The 18,324-nt window shown below is 44.4% G+C and overlaps 1 protein-coding gene across 1 annotated transcript in view; it reads left to right on the top strand.

Moving 5' to 3' along the window:
* Positions 1–18,324, top strand: part of Ext2 (exostosin glycosyltransferase 2) — a 126,064-nt gene that overhangs the window by 79,502 nt on the left and 28,238 nt on the right. The window contains exons 9-10 of the mRNA XM_034495017.2: positions 1,999–2,188; positions 9,926–10,092. Of these exons, the coding sequence (XP_034350908.1) occupies positions 1,999–2,188; positions 9,926–10,092 (357 nt within the window). The remainder of the gene's footprint in view (positions 1–1,998; positions 2,189–9,925; positions 10,093–18,324) is intronic.

The raw sequence follows: 18,324 nt of genomic DNA, 5'->3' as shown, positions 1-18,324 counted from the left end.
AGGTACACATGCCTAATTTACCTACAGAAGCCAAAGGAGGATGTCAGGTCTGAGTTTTTATCTCCACTCTGGCTTACTGCCTTGAGACAAGGTGTCTCCCTGAGCCTGAGCTCTCCTGTTGAGCTATCCTGGGTAGCTCGCAAGCCCTAGGGATCCCTCAGTTTCAAGGTCCCACAGCACTGGGGTTATAGATGCATGTAAGCACACCTGGCTGTTTACGTAAGCTCTGAGAATGTCTTTGTGCTTGCTGAGCAAGCATCCTTACCCGCTGAGCCATCTCCCTAGGCCCTGCTGTATTCTTAAAATGGGTGGGTTGTACAGAATATGAATTCTATTCAAAGGAAGCTCTTAAAATGTGTAAGATTATTTTAATAATAGTTTCCTATCATTACCACAGAAGAATTTTCACTTACATTGTTATATTTAACTCATGTGACATTCTAATGGTAGGTAAAAGATTATTTTACTTTTTACTCTTACTTTCAAAACTTTATTTTAAAATTTCTAATTTATTTATTTTTAATTTATTTAATTTCTAATTTATGGAGAGATTTTTGAGACTGGTCCAGCAAACCCATGTCCACATCCAGTTCAGCTTTGCAGAGAGTGTCCCTGGCTCCACTGTGAAGAAATGGCAGCAGGTTTCACTGTTGTAGCTTTCTGGTTTCTTTATTTCTCTGTTTAAATGCTCCCGTGTTTGCTTTTTCCTGCTCCCTTGCAGTCTGAAGCTTTTGCTCTCCCATGGTGTACTGAGAGCACACTTCACTTCTGTGACAGACTCATTTGTTTATATTCTGTGGTTTGGGGGTGGCTGTTGTTGTGGTGGCGGCTGCTGCTGCTGCTGCTGATGATGATGATGATGGTGGTGGTGGTGATGAAGATGAAGATGATGCTGTTGCTGTTGTTGTTTCTGGGACTGTCTATTAAGTGGATGCTGGACTGACCACCCTGGTTTCTGTCCTATTTTTTCTTGTTTTTTTCTTCACTGGCTTGGAATATTTTACTGTCTCTTAAATTAGAAACCTCACCCTTAAACACACACACACACACACACACACACACACACACACACACACACACACACATCTCATGGCTTTTAACATCCAAGAGTTCTTTCCAGTCTTTGACAGATATTTTAAAATAAAAATAACTTTTTCATGGCTGAAAACCCTTTTCTCCCTGGGGATATCATTTGTTGTTTTAACTTGGTTCTGTGTGTCCATTGTCTGTCTGCCCTGAGCTTTGTCTGTTCCTTTGGTTTGTGCCACTTCTACTAAAGATGCTCTTGAACTGTCTGTGATTCTAGAATCTGTTCATGATTAAGAGCTAAAAGCTGATCAGTAGGTCTCTGTGGACCCAAATACTGCCCGGGGGCTTCCCTGGGAGCTGGAGGTGCCAAGACAGTCACATGGCTGGGACTGGAGTAGGGAAGGCAGCCACAGGGCTCCTCACTCAACATCCGAGTTTACCTCCTGTGTCTGTGTTCCTAGCTGGAGATTCCATTTCCACAGAGAAATAGCCTGGCCAAATGGGAGGACGGAGGTCTGTGAGCTGGAGTCTGACATCCTGACACAGCCTTTTAAGCAGCCCTCTGCCCTCAGCACTGCTCCTCCTGCCTCCTACATGGAGAATTTGATTCCTGAGCTCTGGCTCCCCTCCTGGCAGGGTCAAGTGGGCATGCACTCTCTTGCCTATGGCCCTCTCCTGCCCTCTCAGCCTTTCAGCTCTTCTGTCATCTCCCTGCTGTCATGGATTCCCATTCTTCTGTAGTCATCAGCTGCCATCTCAGTGATTTGGGGAGGAAATGGAGGTAGAGGTATGTTTTAAATCTGCCATGTGGAAACATCTTCTCAGCTCAGGTGTTCTGTGCCCTTCTCAGTGGCGTCAGACGGTGAGGAAGAGACACTTGTAAGAATGGCTGAGCTCTTGCTGGTGTTGGGCAAAGCCGCCAACCTGCTGCAGCTCCTTCTCTGACCTTGTCCTCTCATCCTCTTGCAGAAGTGGGCTAGTGTGAGCAACCCGCTCTTTCTCCCACTGATCCCACCACAGTCACAAGGCTTTACTGCCATTGTCCTCACCTACGACCGCGTGGAAAGCCTCTTCCGGGTCATCACCGAGGTGTCCAAGGTTCCCAGTCTGTCCAAGCTGCTGGTGGTCTGGAATAATCAGAATAAAAACCCTCCGGAAGGTAAGGAGAATGAAGAGGTGTGGTGTCAGAAGGGGCCATATGGGGCTTTCCTGCACCCCCTAAGTTGCATTGACTTGGGGTGACCCATGCTCCCATCCTCTGCCAACAACACTGTCAGGCTAAGTCAGTGTGACCCTGCTGTTCAGAGTCATCTCACCAGGAATATTCTGGGGTGGCCTAGTGAACTCTGAGCCCTGGCATAGTTGGAGCCACAGCATTTGAGAGCTTAAGAGTCAAGGGGATCAAAGGCTATCCGCCTTGGGAAAACAGGTCTCAGCTTCCCTCTGCCGTCCCAGCCGACTTGTTTACATGAAAACTCAGTTTACAGGGCATTAGTTTTCTGCTCCCTTATCTCTCTTCTGATATTGACCCCTCCTTCAAGGAAACAAAAAACCGATAGCCCCTGTTCTGATTAGGTCAGCTCCACAGCCCCTGTAGCCTTGCAGCCTAAAACGGGTTCTCACAGGAGCTGGCTGGATGCTCGAGCACTTGTCCCCTGCCTTGGCCACCCCTGTCATCTGCTGCTGCCACTAGGGTGAGGCCTGTTTGATTAATCGGATTTGTTTTTAATTCAGGACGCACAGAGTTCGTCCCACCTGCATTTAGCTTCTCGTTCAGCCTGTCTATTACTGACCCTAATCCCAGGAACTTCAAAGCTCCTGCCATTTAGAGCCTATTAAAGCCAGGAAGTTTCTGATGGATTAGAGTAAGGAATGAGTTTGAAGTTTGTAATGTGCACTGCTGTCACCGATAAGGTCTAGTTTATTGCCTGACAGTAGTATCTGTGCTTTTGATGGCTGGTCCCCTTTAACTGGTTACACTGAAGTCAGGATGGCCAACCCTGGAAGCCACAGTGGTGGCTTAGAGCCCAGGCTGTGAGAGAGCCTCATTTCTCTCTGTGAGGCAGCTCAGAATTTGCTGGAGAAAATGCTTTAGTGTTTCCAACACACAGTTTTAAAAAAAGTACATCATAGCATGTTTATTCTCTGAAAGAGTCGCATGCTCTCTTTTAGATTTGAGGACCCATCATTTCAGTAAAATAGCTTTTTAATTTTTTAAACTTTATTTATTGTATGTGTTAGGATGAAGTACATGTACACAGGTACATGTATGTGAGTCACAGCATGGATATGGAGGTATGCGCACATCTTTATAATTTATTTGCTTGCGTGTATGCGTGTGTACATGCCTGTGCAGTGTGCATGTGCATGTGAGTGTGTGTGTGTGAGTGTGTGTGTGTGTGCGTGCACACACATGTGTGTACACACGTATGCCATTGCATGTGTGTGGAGGTCAGAGCACAACTGGTAAGGTGGTAAGACTGTGTCCTTGTACCATGTGGGTCTGGAAGTGCTTATAGGCTTGGTAGCAGCTGACTGGCCTTCCTACCACCTCATACCATCTTCACAAGAGTGTCTGGGATCAAACAAAGGTGGTTATGTTGTTCAAAGGGGCCCTTTACTTGCTGAGCCCTCTCCGAGGCCTAGTAACTGGCTCTTTTAAATAAAATCCCTAAGTTATGCCCCCCAAGCATAGCTGTATTTTTTTATTTGCTAGATATTTATGCCTGTTTTGTTCCTTGTTGTTATAACGTGACCAGCTTTCAGAATTTCTGTTTGATTGTTAGATTCTTAATAAGAAAGGAAAGCTGGGTAGTGGAACACACCTAAAATCCCATCCTCAGTGATGGTGAAGGTGGTGCTGATAATGGTGGTGATGGTGGTGATGATGGAAAAGGAAAGGGGTGGGAAAGGAAGATAATGACATAATCTAAGATGGAAGAATAAGGATGCTTATGGAAGGAAACCATAAAAGAAATTTTAAATGATCCATGGAGGGCAGAAATTGGAGAGAGCGTCTCTGGGACTCCTGGCTTCATGAGTTGTAGCTGCCTTTTTCAAAAGAAGTGAACTGGAGGTCCAAGCCCTGCACTGTTTAACTGGCTCCTTCACTCACAGAGGATAAACATACTTTTCTCTGCACTCATGCACATGAGTTTGCTCCTGTCTCTACGGCCACCATCTTAGAGGATAGCCACCCAGCCAATCCTCAGCACTGCTGGCGGGCTCTGCTGGCAGGTGGTAGAGATGCCACTTACTGATTGGATCTTTCTGCTCTATGTCCCATAAGCACACATGGTTGTCATCCATCGAGTCAAGAAACAAAATAGAACGGAAAGCCTGCCAAAAGGGCTTCTCCTTGTAGCCACTTGGAGGAGCATGGGTTTGAGTCACTTCTCTGGGAGCAGGTTTGAAAGGAGAGGGTGTTTGTTTCCAGCCTCTGCACCAGGGGATAAAAGGCAGAGCAAAGCCCTGCATTTGGAGCAGGGTAGCCCTGTTAATTCTTGGTAGACCTTACTAAAATATCATGGTTAATATTATGACCACGAGTTTAGTTTAGCTTTTCAAATACTTTGGCTCTAAGGAGGAAAGTGTCTGATGAGGCCTAGGTTGTGGTGTGTGTCGGCTGGCCTGTCTGGTTGTTCAGGGAGATCATGGCTGTGTCTAACCATCGAGATGTTTGTTCAGTTGTAAGTGGGGCTGTCAGCTGTGGTTTTATGTAAGTGTAGGCATCAGATTTTTCATCTACATTTTAAAAAAAGAAAATGAAACAGACAAATGTAAGGCTTTGAATATTAAAGGTGAAAGTGATGTTTTTCGATTTCTCTACATTTGCTAAGATAATACCGTGGTTAGCATGTCTGCCGCCGAATAGATTAGCAAAGGCAGGAATCTACTTCTTCCTCAGTTCTTTTTTTTGTTTGTTTGTTTGTTTTTTCTTGTTTTCCTTTTTCCAATCCAACCAAATACTTTCAACTTTGAGTTACAGTTAAGTCTAAATTGCTGGGTTTAAAATTTAAGGCAACAGAAATCCAGTGAGCTTTCACATCATTTTCAAGGTGTATCAGGGAATGGGGTAGGGGTGGGGGGCACTACCTTCCTCTTTCCCAGCTCTTCAGCTCTTCAGCTTGAGGGATATAGAGGGTATTTGTCTAGCCATGCACACCTTGGCCAGGTGTAATTCAGCCTGTAGGGGGTTTGTTTGATAACTTTTTGGAAAAAAAAAAAAGATTTTTATACAGTGTGTTTTGATCATGTTTTTCTCCTTCCCCGGCTCCTCCCTTATTGTTACCTCCATCCCCAAACCAAATTTATGGTCTTTTTCTTTATTTTTTCTCTTTAAAATAAAAATAAATAAATAAATAAATAAATAGCAACAACAACACAAGAAACACACACACCAACAAAACCATCGGTAAATATTAAAAAAAAAAAAAAAAAAAAAAAAAAAAAAAGCAAAAGGCCAATAAGACGAAAATGCCCAAACAGAATAAAATGGAATGCAAGGTCTACAAAAATACCATTGAGTTCATATTGTGTTGGCCAATGACTCCTGGGCATGGAGTCTGCCCTGAGTGTAGTTGATACACCTACCCAGTGAGGCTCCATTGGAGAAAACGGTTTTGTTTTGTTTTTTTCCCTTTGCCAGTGAGTATCAATTGCAATAGCTTCTTGGTTGGGACCATGACCGCTCAGCGTTGGGATCCTGTCTGGCTTGAACCTGTGCAGGCTCTGTGCATGCTGTCACAGTTTCTGGTTGATATGTGCATCAGCCCTGCTGTACCTGGAAGGCCCTTTCCTTGCAGTTACCTGTCACCTCTGTCTCTTTGCCCCCTCTTCCACACAGATCCTGGAGCCTGAAGGGGAGGGCTCTGATGTAGTCATCCCACTGAGGACTGAGTGCTCCAAAGCCTTTCACTCTCTGCACGCTGTCTAGTTGTTAGTCTCTGTATTCGTTACCATCTGCTACAAGAAGCTTCTCTGATGAGGGCCATTTGGAGTCATCTTATTGCTCTGTTCCTTTCGAAGAACAGTAGTATATGGCTTTCTCCAGGCCTGTGACTTACCCACCTCAGGTTCTTAGCCACCTGTGCCGCTAACCAGACCTGACACTGCACACCTTTGCTACCGCCCTAGATGCTTAGTGTAGGCAAACCCTCAGTGTGCTTACGGAGCCCGTGACTCTGGGCTTCTCTCTCTTCTCTGGGCTGGAGCAGAGCTTATTTTATGCACTTACCAGGACACTATGCTCCACTTTTTGTTTTTCATAAATTTGGGGGGTTTCCCTGTAAATAATGTTCTTCCTGTCAACATTGTATTAATAGGTGACATTTCTGTTCTGCCTGCTATAGTCACGAGATTAGCCACTACATGCAAGGGTCTGCAGTTCCATTTAGACTTTAAGGGAATATGGAAAGGAGACCCCATGCAGGTTCAACCATGGAGTAGACATGGGAACTTCTCACTCTGATACTATGTCCTGATGCCTCAGCAGGAGCATCCCATGTCTGTCTGTCTGACCTTCCAGTTTTCCACAGAGAATCAGAGTTCACAGGGCTTCTCAAGAACCCTCTGTGAAGATGATGGCGCCACGTGCTCTTGAGTCCTATTACCCGATCCACTCCTGTCCTAGGATGGGGACTTGCCTAGTGATCACTCATGTCTTCTCCAGTTTCTCAAGGCAGCCCGTGAGGAAACTGCTGTCATCATCATCTTACAAAAATAAGAAAAATGAAGCTCAGATTGGTAATTTGCCCAAGTCACAAAGTTGCATATGGCAGAGGCAGCGTGACCTTGGGTCACTGGACTGAAGCCTGGGATGATGTAGAAGAGCTGGATCCAAGTCAGAGACTGAGAGAAAGACAGAAGAGTGAGCGGCTTTGGAAGCACTGTTTTCTCTCCCATGTGCCCCAAGGCTCTGTTCTGCCTCATCTACCTGCCCTAATGTTCTCTAAATGCAGTCTTTCTAGGATTCAGATCCCAGCTGGGCTCTGCTCCTGCCCTCCAGACAGTAGAAACAAAGCCTGAGGCTAGGACCGCCCTTCTCCAGAACAAGTGAAGGGAGGGCAGAGTGCTTCAGCCTGGCCTGGGGTGGCACTGGCCCATGCACCATTTAAGCAGAGGATCCTTTGGTCAAAGCTGCATCGGCGACCCAGGTTCCACATGGAAAGTGATTGTGTGTGTGGAGGAGCCACAGTTCACTCTGGGCCTCCATCTGTGCTCCATCTCATCCTCCTTGGCTTTCATCACTCTCTAAAACTTCCCCATCAAAGACTTTACAGGGGCAACTTAGCTCTTTATGGACATCGTCTCCAGTGACTCTGGATATATATAGGTAAAGAATGTGGAAATGCCTGTGGGGTGAACAAGCTGTACACACTCCCCAAGTGAAAGTCCAGATTCCACGCAGCGCAGAGGCGTGTTTCCACTTAACTGTAGCAGCAAGCCACTTTCCTGTTCAGGGGGAAAATGGAGCTGTTTGTTGCCGTGTAGAATTAACAGGGCCAAAGTTCCATGTCTTCAGTTTCATTGGTATGTGAGGTGTTTTCTTCTCTGTGGCAGGGATTCTCCCTACCTACAAGTGGGCACAGTGAGCCAGGCACATAATCCTAGCACTCAAGCAGCTGAGGCAGGAGCATCACAAGTTTGAGGCCAGCTTTGGCAGCATGAGACCCAGTCATTCTCAGTGTGTGAGTCAGGCACACTGAGCATCCATGGTGTCTTTGAGGAGTTAAGAGGATGAGATCACTCTCAGTAATGCAGAGTCATCCTTGCCCATCTCTTCTTTCTCACAGTGAGCCCACATAAGGTGATGTTTGCTCTGCCAGCTAAGGGCATGTGTACGTATGTTTTACAGTTTCCTGTTTTAATTTATAACACTGTGCATAGTGACTGTGTTTATAAGTGTTCGTATAAATATGTACATTCATATGTAAATTTCACATGAATTAAACTCCTTGAAGATTCTTGATAGTTTTAAGAATATAAGACAATTCTGAGACCAAATGTTTGAGAGCTTTTTGTCTTAACAGCTAGGGCTAAATAGTCTTCTTTGTTGTAGGTGTCTGTTCAGGTTTTATGAGGATCTGAGATTTGGTAGCTATATGACAGGGATTTTGTTTGTCTTAAGTAGGGAATCTGATACAAATAAGAATCAGGATGGTTTTTGGACCTTCAAAATATATCCCAGGTTTAGAGAAACAGAATTCTCACACTGCAGAGGATAATAGCAAGAGTCAAATTTGGTCTTTGTCACTCAATTGTCTTAAATACTAGCCTTTGTTTCTTACTCAGTTCTATAGGACAAACAGCTTCACCTCTCAGGGTTGTGTTGATACTACATTGACAGTGGTTTCTGACAAATAGAAGGTCATCAGATATATTGGATAATGCCACATCTCTGAGAGATCTAGATTATTCCTACTGAGCAATAGAGTCCCCACTGTGCTGACTCCTGAGAAGAAAGGATTCCCTTCAATATCTCACAGAGGGCTGGCAAGATGGCTCAATGGAGAGAAGCATGTGAGCACACACCAGACAACCAGTTCATTTCTTAAATTGTATGCATTCAGTGTGATGTGCACACACGCACACGCGTACACATACACTAAATACATAAGGAAATTAAGAGGCTTTTTAAAAAATCCTCATAGAAGAGGCAGAATTCCCATTTACATGCCTACTATACATTTACCCCTATATACTTACTGATAATGTACCAAAAATAAACTGTTGTCATCCTTTAAAAGACAGTGGTCCAGAGGGTCATTGGGGGTGGGGGTGGGGGTTCAGTCCTTTTGTAAACATTTATTTCGGAGTTGACTACTTTATGCTCTGTGACACAAACATATTTAAAATTGGAAGTGTCTTCCTTAACTATAGGACCTTTCTATTACACAGGCCCCTTCTGAGACCCCTGAGAGCACCCCAGCAGTGTGTTACATGTTTGTATTGCTCTATTCTGTTGTGTCCTTTAGAGGTTAGATACTCAGCCTCTGGTCAGACCAGCTTTCCCCTTTGGCTATCCTTCTGTCTTGCATCTTCAGTTTGGTGAGTCAGGAGTGGCTGAGATTAGATCTTCCCAGGATTGTGTGGAGGACCTTGGTGGGAAACGGCAAGCTTAGCTTTCCTGGTCTCACTTAACAAATGCTCTGTGAAGAGCCTGGCGTCTGTGGACATCAGTACCATACTGACCAACAAAGCATTGGCTTTGTGATTTGCTCAATACAGTAAAATAGTGAGTCTATGGTTGAATCCCTCCAGTCATTTCACAGCAAAGTGTGGTTGGAACAAGGAGGGTTAAGTTGTTATTTTTCAGTATACTAGAAAATCCCACATAATCAGATCTAGAAATCTGATACTTGTTCTATAAATTGGTCATGCTGAGAAACCAAACCTGTTGAGTCAGGGAACAAGGATGAAATGTTTGTTAAGTTAGGAAGGCAACATTCAATCAGAGATGTGTGGTGGACTCCATTGGGTAAGTTCCACCCACCACTGGCTGGCCATGTTTGTACAGGGATGGCAGGCATCTGCAGGTGGGAGCTGAGTTTCCTAGAAGACCTTTAGGCCAGTTTTGAGTTGGGTTCACTGGTGGAAAAGCACTTTGCAGAGCATCCACCAGAGGAGGTAAAGTTCAGGTAGGAAAGCCAAGGCCCTGAAACTGTGGCAATCTGGACTTCTGTCCTTGTGTCCCCAGTTGGGAGTTGGAGACAGTTGGAAATTGGTAGTGCCATAAAGGATTGTAGAGGATAGTGCATTGGTGGGACCTCCCCTATACAACTGGTGCCTCTGCATGTAAGAGTCCCAGGTGGAAGCTTCCTCTTCCGGCTGTGCTAGGACGAGATGCTTTGACTCCTCACAGAACTAGCTGAGTGGTAATTTATTCTTCTTCCAGAATCTCTGTGGCCCAAAATCCGTGTTCCTCTGAAGGTTGTGAGGACTGCAGAAAACAAGCTAAGTAATCGTTTCTTCCCCTACGATGAAATCGAGACAGAGGCCGTGCTGGCCATCGATGATGACATCATCATGCTGACCTCTGACGAGCTGCAGTTTGGTTATGAGGTGAGGCTCTTCTCAGCAGTCCACTGGAAAGCTGATCATTTCATTCTCTACAGCTGTGATTGGCAGACTGTCTGCCATGTGCCTAGAGAGGGCTGTAAAGCTATCTTTTAAGTCCTGGGGACCTTCATTTCTCCAGTGACAGCTGCACCCAGTCTTGGAAACTCCCAGTGAGAGCCCCAGAGGATATTCTCTGAAGTCTGTCTATAGCATTGAATGAGCTAATGGATGTTTCCAAGCATCACATTCGTCTGACCTGGCCAACTGGCTCCACAGCAGTAAAAGCATGAACAGGTCCAGAAGTGGCAGCGCCGGTAGGCGCTTGGAAGGCACCCTCTGGCCTGCGCTCTGAGCTCTACATGGACAGACTGGCTGCCTGTCTCTGTCACTGCTCATTTGGGGCAGCTGATGGATTAGGCTGAGTTCAGGGGTTAAGCGTGGAGCAGGCAAGGTCTCCCTAGGGGAAAGTGCCAGACTTGAAGCCTGTTGTGCAGCAGTGGGAGCTGATGAGGCCTGTCAGGGAGGATGTGTGAGAGAGATGCTGCTGGCGACAGCAAAGGCCCACGTCTGACAGAGCCCCATGGCACAGGGGACAGTACTGAGATTCATCTCATGATCATTCTGCCTTTGGGGGACAGGAGCCATTTTCTTTTGTTTTCTCAGGATATATTGAATTTAGGGTTCTTAAGAAATGAAAATTAAGCCAGCCATGGTAGTGCACGTCTTTAATTCTGGAGGCAGACAAGGCAGGGAGGCAAAGGCAGGAGGATCTCTCAGTTTGAAAGCAGCTTGATCTAATAGCAAGTTAGGGACATCCGGAGCCACTCATTGAGAACCTGGTTCAAGGGAGGGAGGGAGGGAGGGAGGGAGGAACAAATGAACAAGTAAGGAAGGACAGACAACCTATCCAGTACAACCATAATTCTTGCATATATGTTTATTACATAAATTTCTTTGGGTGTTTTTAATGATTGATTTAAGGGAGAAGAAAGAAAAACCTAAACACATACACTACCAAAAATTAAAAGCTAAAATTTTCCCAGTTTGTATTGCTTTTAAATATAGTCCCATTTGATAAGAAGCCATTGAGACATAGATTAATATGTGACACTCTGCTCAGCTATTTTCAGCCAGGGAAATAACGGAGTACCTGGTAGAGCCTGCTCTTTTTTTTTTTTTTTTTTTTTTAATCTTTTTTATCTTTTGGTTTACCTCCATTTATAGGAAGTGGCTTAGGTCATTATACCTAGGATCTGAGTGACATTGACTATATCATGTGTGCTGGCCATTTTTAGGTCACCTTGACACAAGCTAAAGTCATTTTGGAAGAAGGAGTCTCAATTGAGAAAATGTTCTACTAGTTTGGCCTGTGTGCTAACCTTCAGTGCATTTCCATGATTATTGATTGCTATGGAAAGGCCTAGATCATTTCAGGTGCTCTTGGTCCTGTGTGCAGGCTGAGCAAGCCATGAGGAACAAGCCAGTACACAGCACTGCGCTATGGCTTGCCTCCTCCTGCATCAGCTCCTGGCTCCACGCTCCTTTCCTTGCTTCCATGGATGGTGGAATACAAGCTGTAAGGTGAAATAAATGGTCTCCTCTCCAACCTGCCTTTGATCATGGTGTTCATCTCAGCATCAGGAACCCTAAGATGCCATTTTCCCACTTTTGTAGAAAGATTATAAAGTGTTCCTCTAGACAAGCCAGGAGGAGAAGAGGAATCTCTCTCTTTTAGTACAACAGTTCCAAGCTGTATCTGTTTACTCAGTTTTTGTTTATCAGTTGGTTGGTTGGTTGGTTGGTTGGTTGGTTGGTTGGTTGGTAAAGTGCCATGGAAACAGGAATATCCAATGATGTTGCCCAGGTGGGTGCCTGCCTGGTCCCCATCTCCGGTTACTGTGAAGGAAGTCTAGTCAAGAAGACTGAGCTAAGTGAAACCTGGATCTTAGCTCATGCCTCCATACAGTGGCAGTGACAGTCCTCCCAAGCAACCTTGCTTAGTGCCTGCCACACAGACAGCTCAGGAAGCGCTTGGCAGAAGCCACCGCTGGTCCTATAGCTGCCGTAGTTCTCATCATGGCTCTGCCCTGCTCTCCTGTGGTCCCTTGACGTCTCTGTGTTTTTCTGGCGAGGGTGCTCGGCTGAGTGACGGGGCTGCTGTTGCTTCTAAGTCCTGTCTTCCACTACAAAGCCTAAAGTTAATTTTCCTGCAGCAATTAGGAGGAGCCTCAACCAAGTAAGTAAATAAATCATTAATAAAGATGGGCAGCCTAGGGAATTGTGTCAGAACCAGAACTATTTCATGGCACTGAGCCAGGTCTGTTGGGATTATAGTTTTGTTAGTTTCTACTCTTCCTCTCACCAGATATGTCAGGGGTGGGGATCTCAGAGAAGCTTCTGGTCCCAGCTAGGCAAGGTTCAAGTGACTTACTACCTCTTTTAAAAAACAAGGAAGTCATTACCTCAGAGCTTTGCTGTTTAGTGCTCATTTTTTTCTTCTAGAATGTGAGCACCAGGATAGGAACCGTGGCTATCCTGTTCACTGGCATGGTCTCCAATGTGAGGTCCTAATGCAGCTCATTGAGCCCCGCAGTGACATCTGATAGATGGCTGACTCCCATGGCTAGAGAGCATAGGCTCAGTGGGTCACAGACCCTTCAGCGTCTGCTCTGTGGTAACTCATCATCCGGATACAATGTGTGATGGAGCAGAAGCTGAAAGGCTAAATGTGTATGTGTACTTTAAACACATATATATTTTTGTTACAACAAAATACCTGAGGCAAACTGGCTTTACACTATCTATTTATTTAGTATTTTGTTTTATATTGTTTTGTTTTGTTTGATATGTGATCTTATGTACCCCAGGCTGGCCTCAAACTCACTATGTGGTCTAACTTCCTCCACCTCCCAAGTGCTGGGCCCACAGGTATGCACCACCACATCTGGCTGAATGGCTTTTTAAAAGAACACAGCTCCTACCTCTAGAGACCCCAAGACAAGTACAAGATTTGTCTTGCCTTTATCAAGGACCTTATGATTGATGTTGCAGTGGGAGGAGCATATGTAAGAGAAAAGATCACATGTCAAAACAGGAAGTCAAAGAGCAGTGCAGGGGTCAGGTCTTAAAACAGCTCATCTCCACAGATACTCGGACCCACCAGAGTCCTTTAATTCTTTCTGATGACTGTGCCCCATTGACCCCAGGATCTCCCATAGGCCCTGACTCTTAAAGTTCCCATATCACCTCTGTGTTGTTAAACTGAGGACTAGAACTCTACCATGTGAACCATTATGGGACAGACCATATCCAAGTCATATCAGTACCTGCCATGTCACCCCACCATTCTTCCCACAGCATCTGAGGTCAAGGGTAATAAGAACATGGGTCTACACAAATGCCTGTACACTGATATTCATAAATGCTTTATTTAGTATAGCCAGACCTGAAGAGAAACAAAACCAGTGTCTGCCAGTCAGTCCAATGGAGAAGAGACAATAGCATATCCTGCAATAGGAATCGACTGAACAGTAAATAGGGTTTGTTGGGGGAGAAGCTGGGAGGCATTGCATGCTGGGGATCAAATCGAGAGCCAGACTAACACTCTACCACTGAACTATACCCCTAGCCCTCATAAAAAAACTACTAATACATGCAACAATGTGGATATTTTTCAGAATAATTATTCAGAGTTAATGAAATAAGATGAAGAAGAGAATAGAGTTTATGAGTTCACATGTATGAAATTCTAGAAAATGTAGCACAGTGACAGATCAATGGTTGCCTGACTCTGATCCCCAGTGCCAAGGTGGCAGGCATGTGTATCTATGCCTGGCTGCTGCTGCTGTTGTTTTTGTCATCATCATTGTTGTCACTGTCATTTTTGTCTAAGTTTTTGGGATCCAACACTCTTACCTCCTGAGCCATAGCCCTGAGTTCTAAAATTTAAATGAGAATAGAACAGCCTTGCAAAAACCAAACCCTTTTGAAAAAATAACTTTGTAGCACTTAACAACTAAGACTTACTGTAAAGTTGCAACAATCAACAGGCTGGTGTCATTTAAATTTAGACATATAGGTCACTGAGATAAGTAAGAGTTGAGAAATGGACCACTGTTGTGTGAACAGTCTTGGGGAGAGGAAAAACATCTAGTCACCCCAAATGTGACTGACAGGCCAAAGCAAGCATTCCATTCAAGTCTATCTTGGTGATCCAATGAATTTATTTATAGTTACAGTATCCTGGGCAACTTACCAGTACTACACTACTAAAGAATACATCATTGCTCTGGCAACCATTAACTGCCTATCTATTTATTGTTGGGGGAGAGGACAGGCCACATGGACCTCTCTCTCCATGTTGGAATACTAATCAGTTCAATCTTGTGTAGGTCTTGTGTGAGCTCAAGAGGATACGGCCAGAGGTCATTGTTCCACAGTACTTAAACATATGGCTAGATAATTGTCAACAAAAGAGCCAAGTCGGTTCAGTGCAGATGGTAAAGTCCTTTTTACTCTGTGGTGTTGTAACATATTCTTATAAATGTGTTTTAAACAACCCATCCCTGATACTGTAGGTAGGTAACATCTAACTGAAAGCCAGCTGTACAGCATACACTCGTAACCGTGCAGCACCTGACTGAGGCATGATGATTACAAGTTTGAAGCCAGCATGGACTACATAGTGAGTTCCAGGCCAGTCTGGATTAGAATGGATGAATGAATGGGATTTGTAAATTCCAAGCTTAGAAAACAAAAATTACAGAATACACCTAAAGCAGTACTTAGGGGGGAAAAATCATAGCACTAAATTACTGGATTAGAAAAAAATAAAAGTCTAAAACTAGTGACCAAAAAGAAATGGAGGAAAAAGAAAACCTTGTGGCAGGTGAGAAAAGGTAAAGAATACAAGTAAGCAAGCCTTAAACACAGTGAAGTAGAGAACTGACCAGTCAAGAAATTAGCACAGCCAAACTTAAAAATATTGACAAAATAAGTAAACCCTCAAGTTTGGCCACTCAAAAAGGAAAAGCATAAATTGACATTATCAGGAATTGTAATAGTTTTATTATTAAATGTTCTCCTTCTCTCTTCCTCCTCTCTCCTCATTCTCTTCTCTCCCCCTTCTCTTCTTCCTTCCCCTCCTTTCTTTCCCTTCTTCTACTTCCCCACCCTCCTCTCCCCTCCATTTCTCCTCCCGCTCCCTCCTCCCCATCTTTCTCCTCCTCCTGTCAAGAAGAACATGAAGGTCTTCCACCACACACTCCCTGACCATGATGCCTTGTCCAGTTCCTGGAGCCAAGCAACTGTGGGTTGAAATCTGGGAAGCCATGAACCAAATAAACCCTTCCTAGCATAGACTGTTTCTGTCAGGTATTTTGTGGCCTCACTAAGTAACTAATACAGAAAATTGCTACAAGGAGTGGGGTTGCAGCTTGACTGAACCCTGCTGTTTGACTAATGGGCCTTTGGAGCTGGCTTACATGAAGATTTGCAGTAATTTGTAGAGCTAGAGAAGCTCTAGAATGGTGTGTGCAGAGCTTTATGGGCCATTCCAGTGGATGCCCAGCAGAACAGAGCACTGACCAGGAGGTAGACAGTAGCTGTGAGTTCCAGAGGAACAAAGTCTGTTTAGAATTAGACCAAAGCCATTTATGTTACATTCTTGCAAATAATTTGTCTACATCTTTGTCTATGCCCAAAAACTTGGTAGAGAATATTTCAAGACAGTGTAGCATTCAGACTGTGAAATGTCTGTTTGTAGCTGCTTTCAGCCAGATTTACAGCCATAATCAGTCATAAAAAGCAGATCCAAAAACACTGTACAGTCTGGCCAGAAAAAGGAATAGTTTGAAAGCTGCAAACAAAGAGGGTATGGTTGTTAAAGAGATTAGTATCATTAGGAAGAAGACAAGCTTTGTGCTTAGACAATAGAAAGACACCCTGAGGACACCTCGGGAATTGGTCAGACCTTACCCACTGCAAGCTTCCAAGATAAAGAATTGTAGACTTGTTTATAAGACTTTTCCTTGATGAGAGCATGCCTACAGGACTACATAGACCTGTGTTGTAGTAGAAGACCTTGGTGTTGTCCACCTGACGCTGGTTTTGCAGGGATGCAGAGTACAAGGGTGGTGAGGGGCTCCCACCAACTAAACACAAAGGAATGCCTGAGGGGCCGATGTGTGGGAGGTTTGGTATTCCAGCTGGAAGCTGCCAAAAGGGCAGGAAAAGTCGCCGTTAGTGTGATACTGAAATATAGTGGAGACTCGAGAGTTGAACTTACCAGAGACACAGGACATCTGCCTAGGAAAGCCATAGGCAATAAGTGAGACATACTGTACAGGACAGGGCCATGAGGGATGCAAACAGCAAGGTGGCAGAGGGAGGAAGCCTATTGGAGCACACATCCTGCTGCCACATAGCCAGGGTAGCAGATAAGGAACTGCACGAAGTAGTGTTTGCCTTTTTGCATCTTGCTTTGATTGTTCCACGTTGCTTCCTATATTTCTGGGATGGGAATGTTTATTCTGTGTCATTGTAACTTGTTGTTTGCTTTATAGCTCATAGCTAAGTGTTTGCCTTGAGTTGTAGAGGAGACTTTGAACTTTTAAACAATGTTGGAACTGTTTAGACTTTGGGGACTCCTGGAGATGGAGTAAATAAGTTTTATATTATAGGATGGTCATGAGCCTTTGGGGCCCTGGGGCAGAATATTATAGCTTGGCTATGAATTGGGCCTACAGGCTCTAGTGTAGACATTTGGTTCCTAGCTGGAGGTGCTGTTTTGGAGGTTGTAAGAGAGATGGAGCCTAGGTTGAAGTCGGTCACTTGGCATGTTTCCAAGGAACTCCTTTTCCTTCTTCCTCTTTCTACCTTTTGTTTCTGTGGCTGTGACATGTTACCTCTGCTCATGGGATCACAAAGCCATAGCTTGAAATCCCAGAAACTGTGAACCAAAAAATAAATCCCTCCCCCCCTACATTGTGCTCTCAGGAATTTTAAGGAAAGATGAGAATGAAAGACAGCTAAGCTTTGAAGAGTTTTGGTGCAGATGTCAGTCATTAACTTTAAAAAAAAAACTTATAAAATTTATATGAAAGTTCATAGACAATTATAATTTAAAGACTATGTTAAATTAAAGGGGTGTGGGTGTGTGTGTCTGTGTACACGTGCACATGTTTTGGGGTATGTGCAAATGTATGTGTGGATATGGGTATATGAGTGCACATAGTTATGGAGGTCAGAGGTCAACCCTACATGTCATCTTCAACTACCCTCATCTTGTTTATAGGTAGGGTTTCCTAGTGAGCCAAGAACCCAGGTCTTTGTCTGGGTTGCTGGTTAGTGAGCTCCAAGGATCTCCTCGTCTGCACACATTAACTCCCTGCATTCTGCTCTTGGCTATAGATGTAATGTGATAATCCAGATCTGTCACATTCTTGCCACTGTGACTCCCCGACATGATGGACTGTAATCTGCAATTGTAAGCCAAACGAGCCCTTTTCCCTTTAACCTTAAACTGATTTTTTCACAGCAACAGAAAAAAGAAACAACGACAAATGAAATACTGAGAATGTTCCTAAAACTTTTTATCATCCAGGCAAAAAGATAGTTGAGTGGTATCAACACCCAGGGGAGGAAGCAGCTACTGCCGAAAGTGCTCTGGTGAGCAGCATGTGCAGGCCAGACAAGGGAAAACAAGATAGAGAGAAGATCAAAGTAGAAACGCTGGCACTAAAGCTACATGCCTCTGAATTCAACACTGTAGGGACTTCCTGGGAGAATGGCAGAGCAACTACTCAGTTCAGGCAACAAAAGGGGATGCATTGTACAAAACAAATAAACAAACAAAAAAAGAGTAGCGCTTTGGGGACCTGATAGACCTGCGGGATAGTCACAAAATATTTAACAGTGCGTTAAATAAAAAGTATCTGAAGAAATAAGAGGGACCAGAGGCCAGCAGGCTCCAACAGGAGCTGTAGATTTCTGCAGTGTCTATCGGTGTGTGTATAAATTACACAAGCTGAATGCATCATAGCACTACTCCTGTGTTCAAGTGGTTCTCAGAAAGCAACATCCAAAAAAAAGTGTGTTCATCTGCACAAGCACATACACAGAAGGTGCATTCAGATGTGCCTTGCTGGACCCTGTAGCTTAGGAGAGGCATCATGGGTGATGGTGGCTCTTCCTCCCCTTCCTGTCTCACTCACTTCATCCCCAAGCAGGGCCTCA

The sequence above is a fragment of the Arvicanthis niloticus genome, chromosome 2 (assembly GCF_011762505.2).
Source record: "Arvicanthis niloticus isolate mArvNil1 chromosome 2, mArvNil1.pat.X, whole genome shotgun sequence".
NCBI classification, from domain to species: domain Eukaryota; kingdom Metazoa; phylum Chordata; class Mammalia; order Rodentia; family Muridae; genus Arvicanthis; species Arvicanthis niloticus.
The sequence above is the reverse complement of the archived record's forward strand: the minus strand, read 5'-3'. Positions and strand labels throughout refer to the sequence as shown.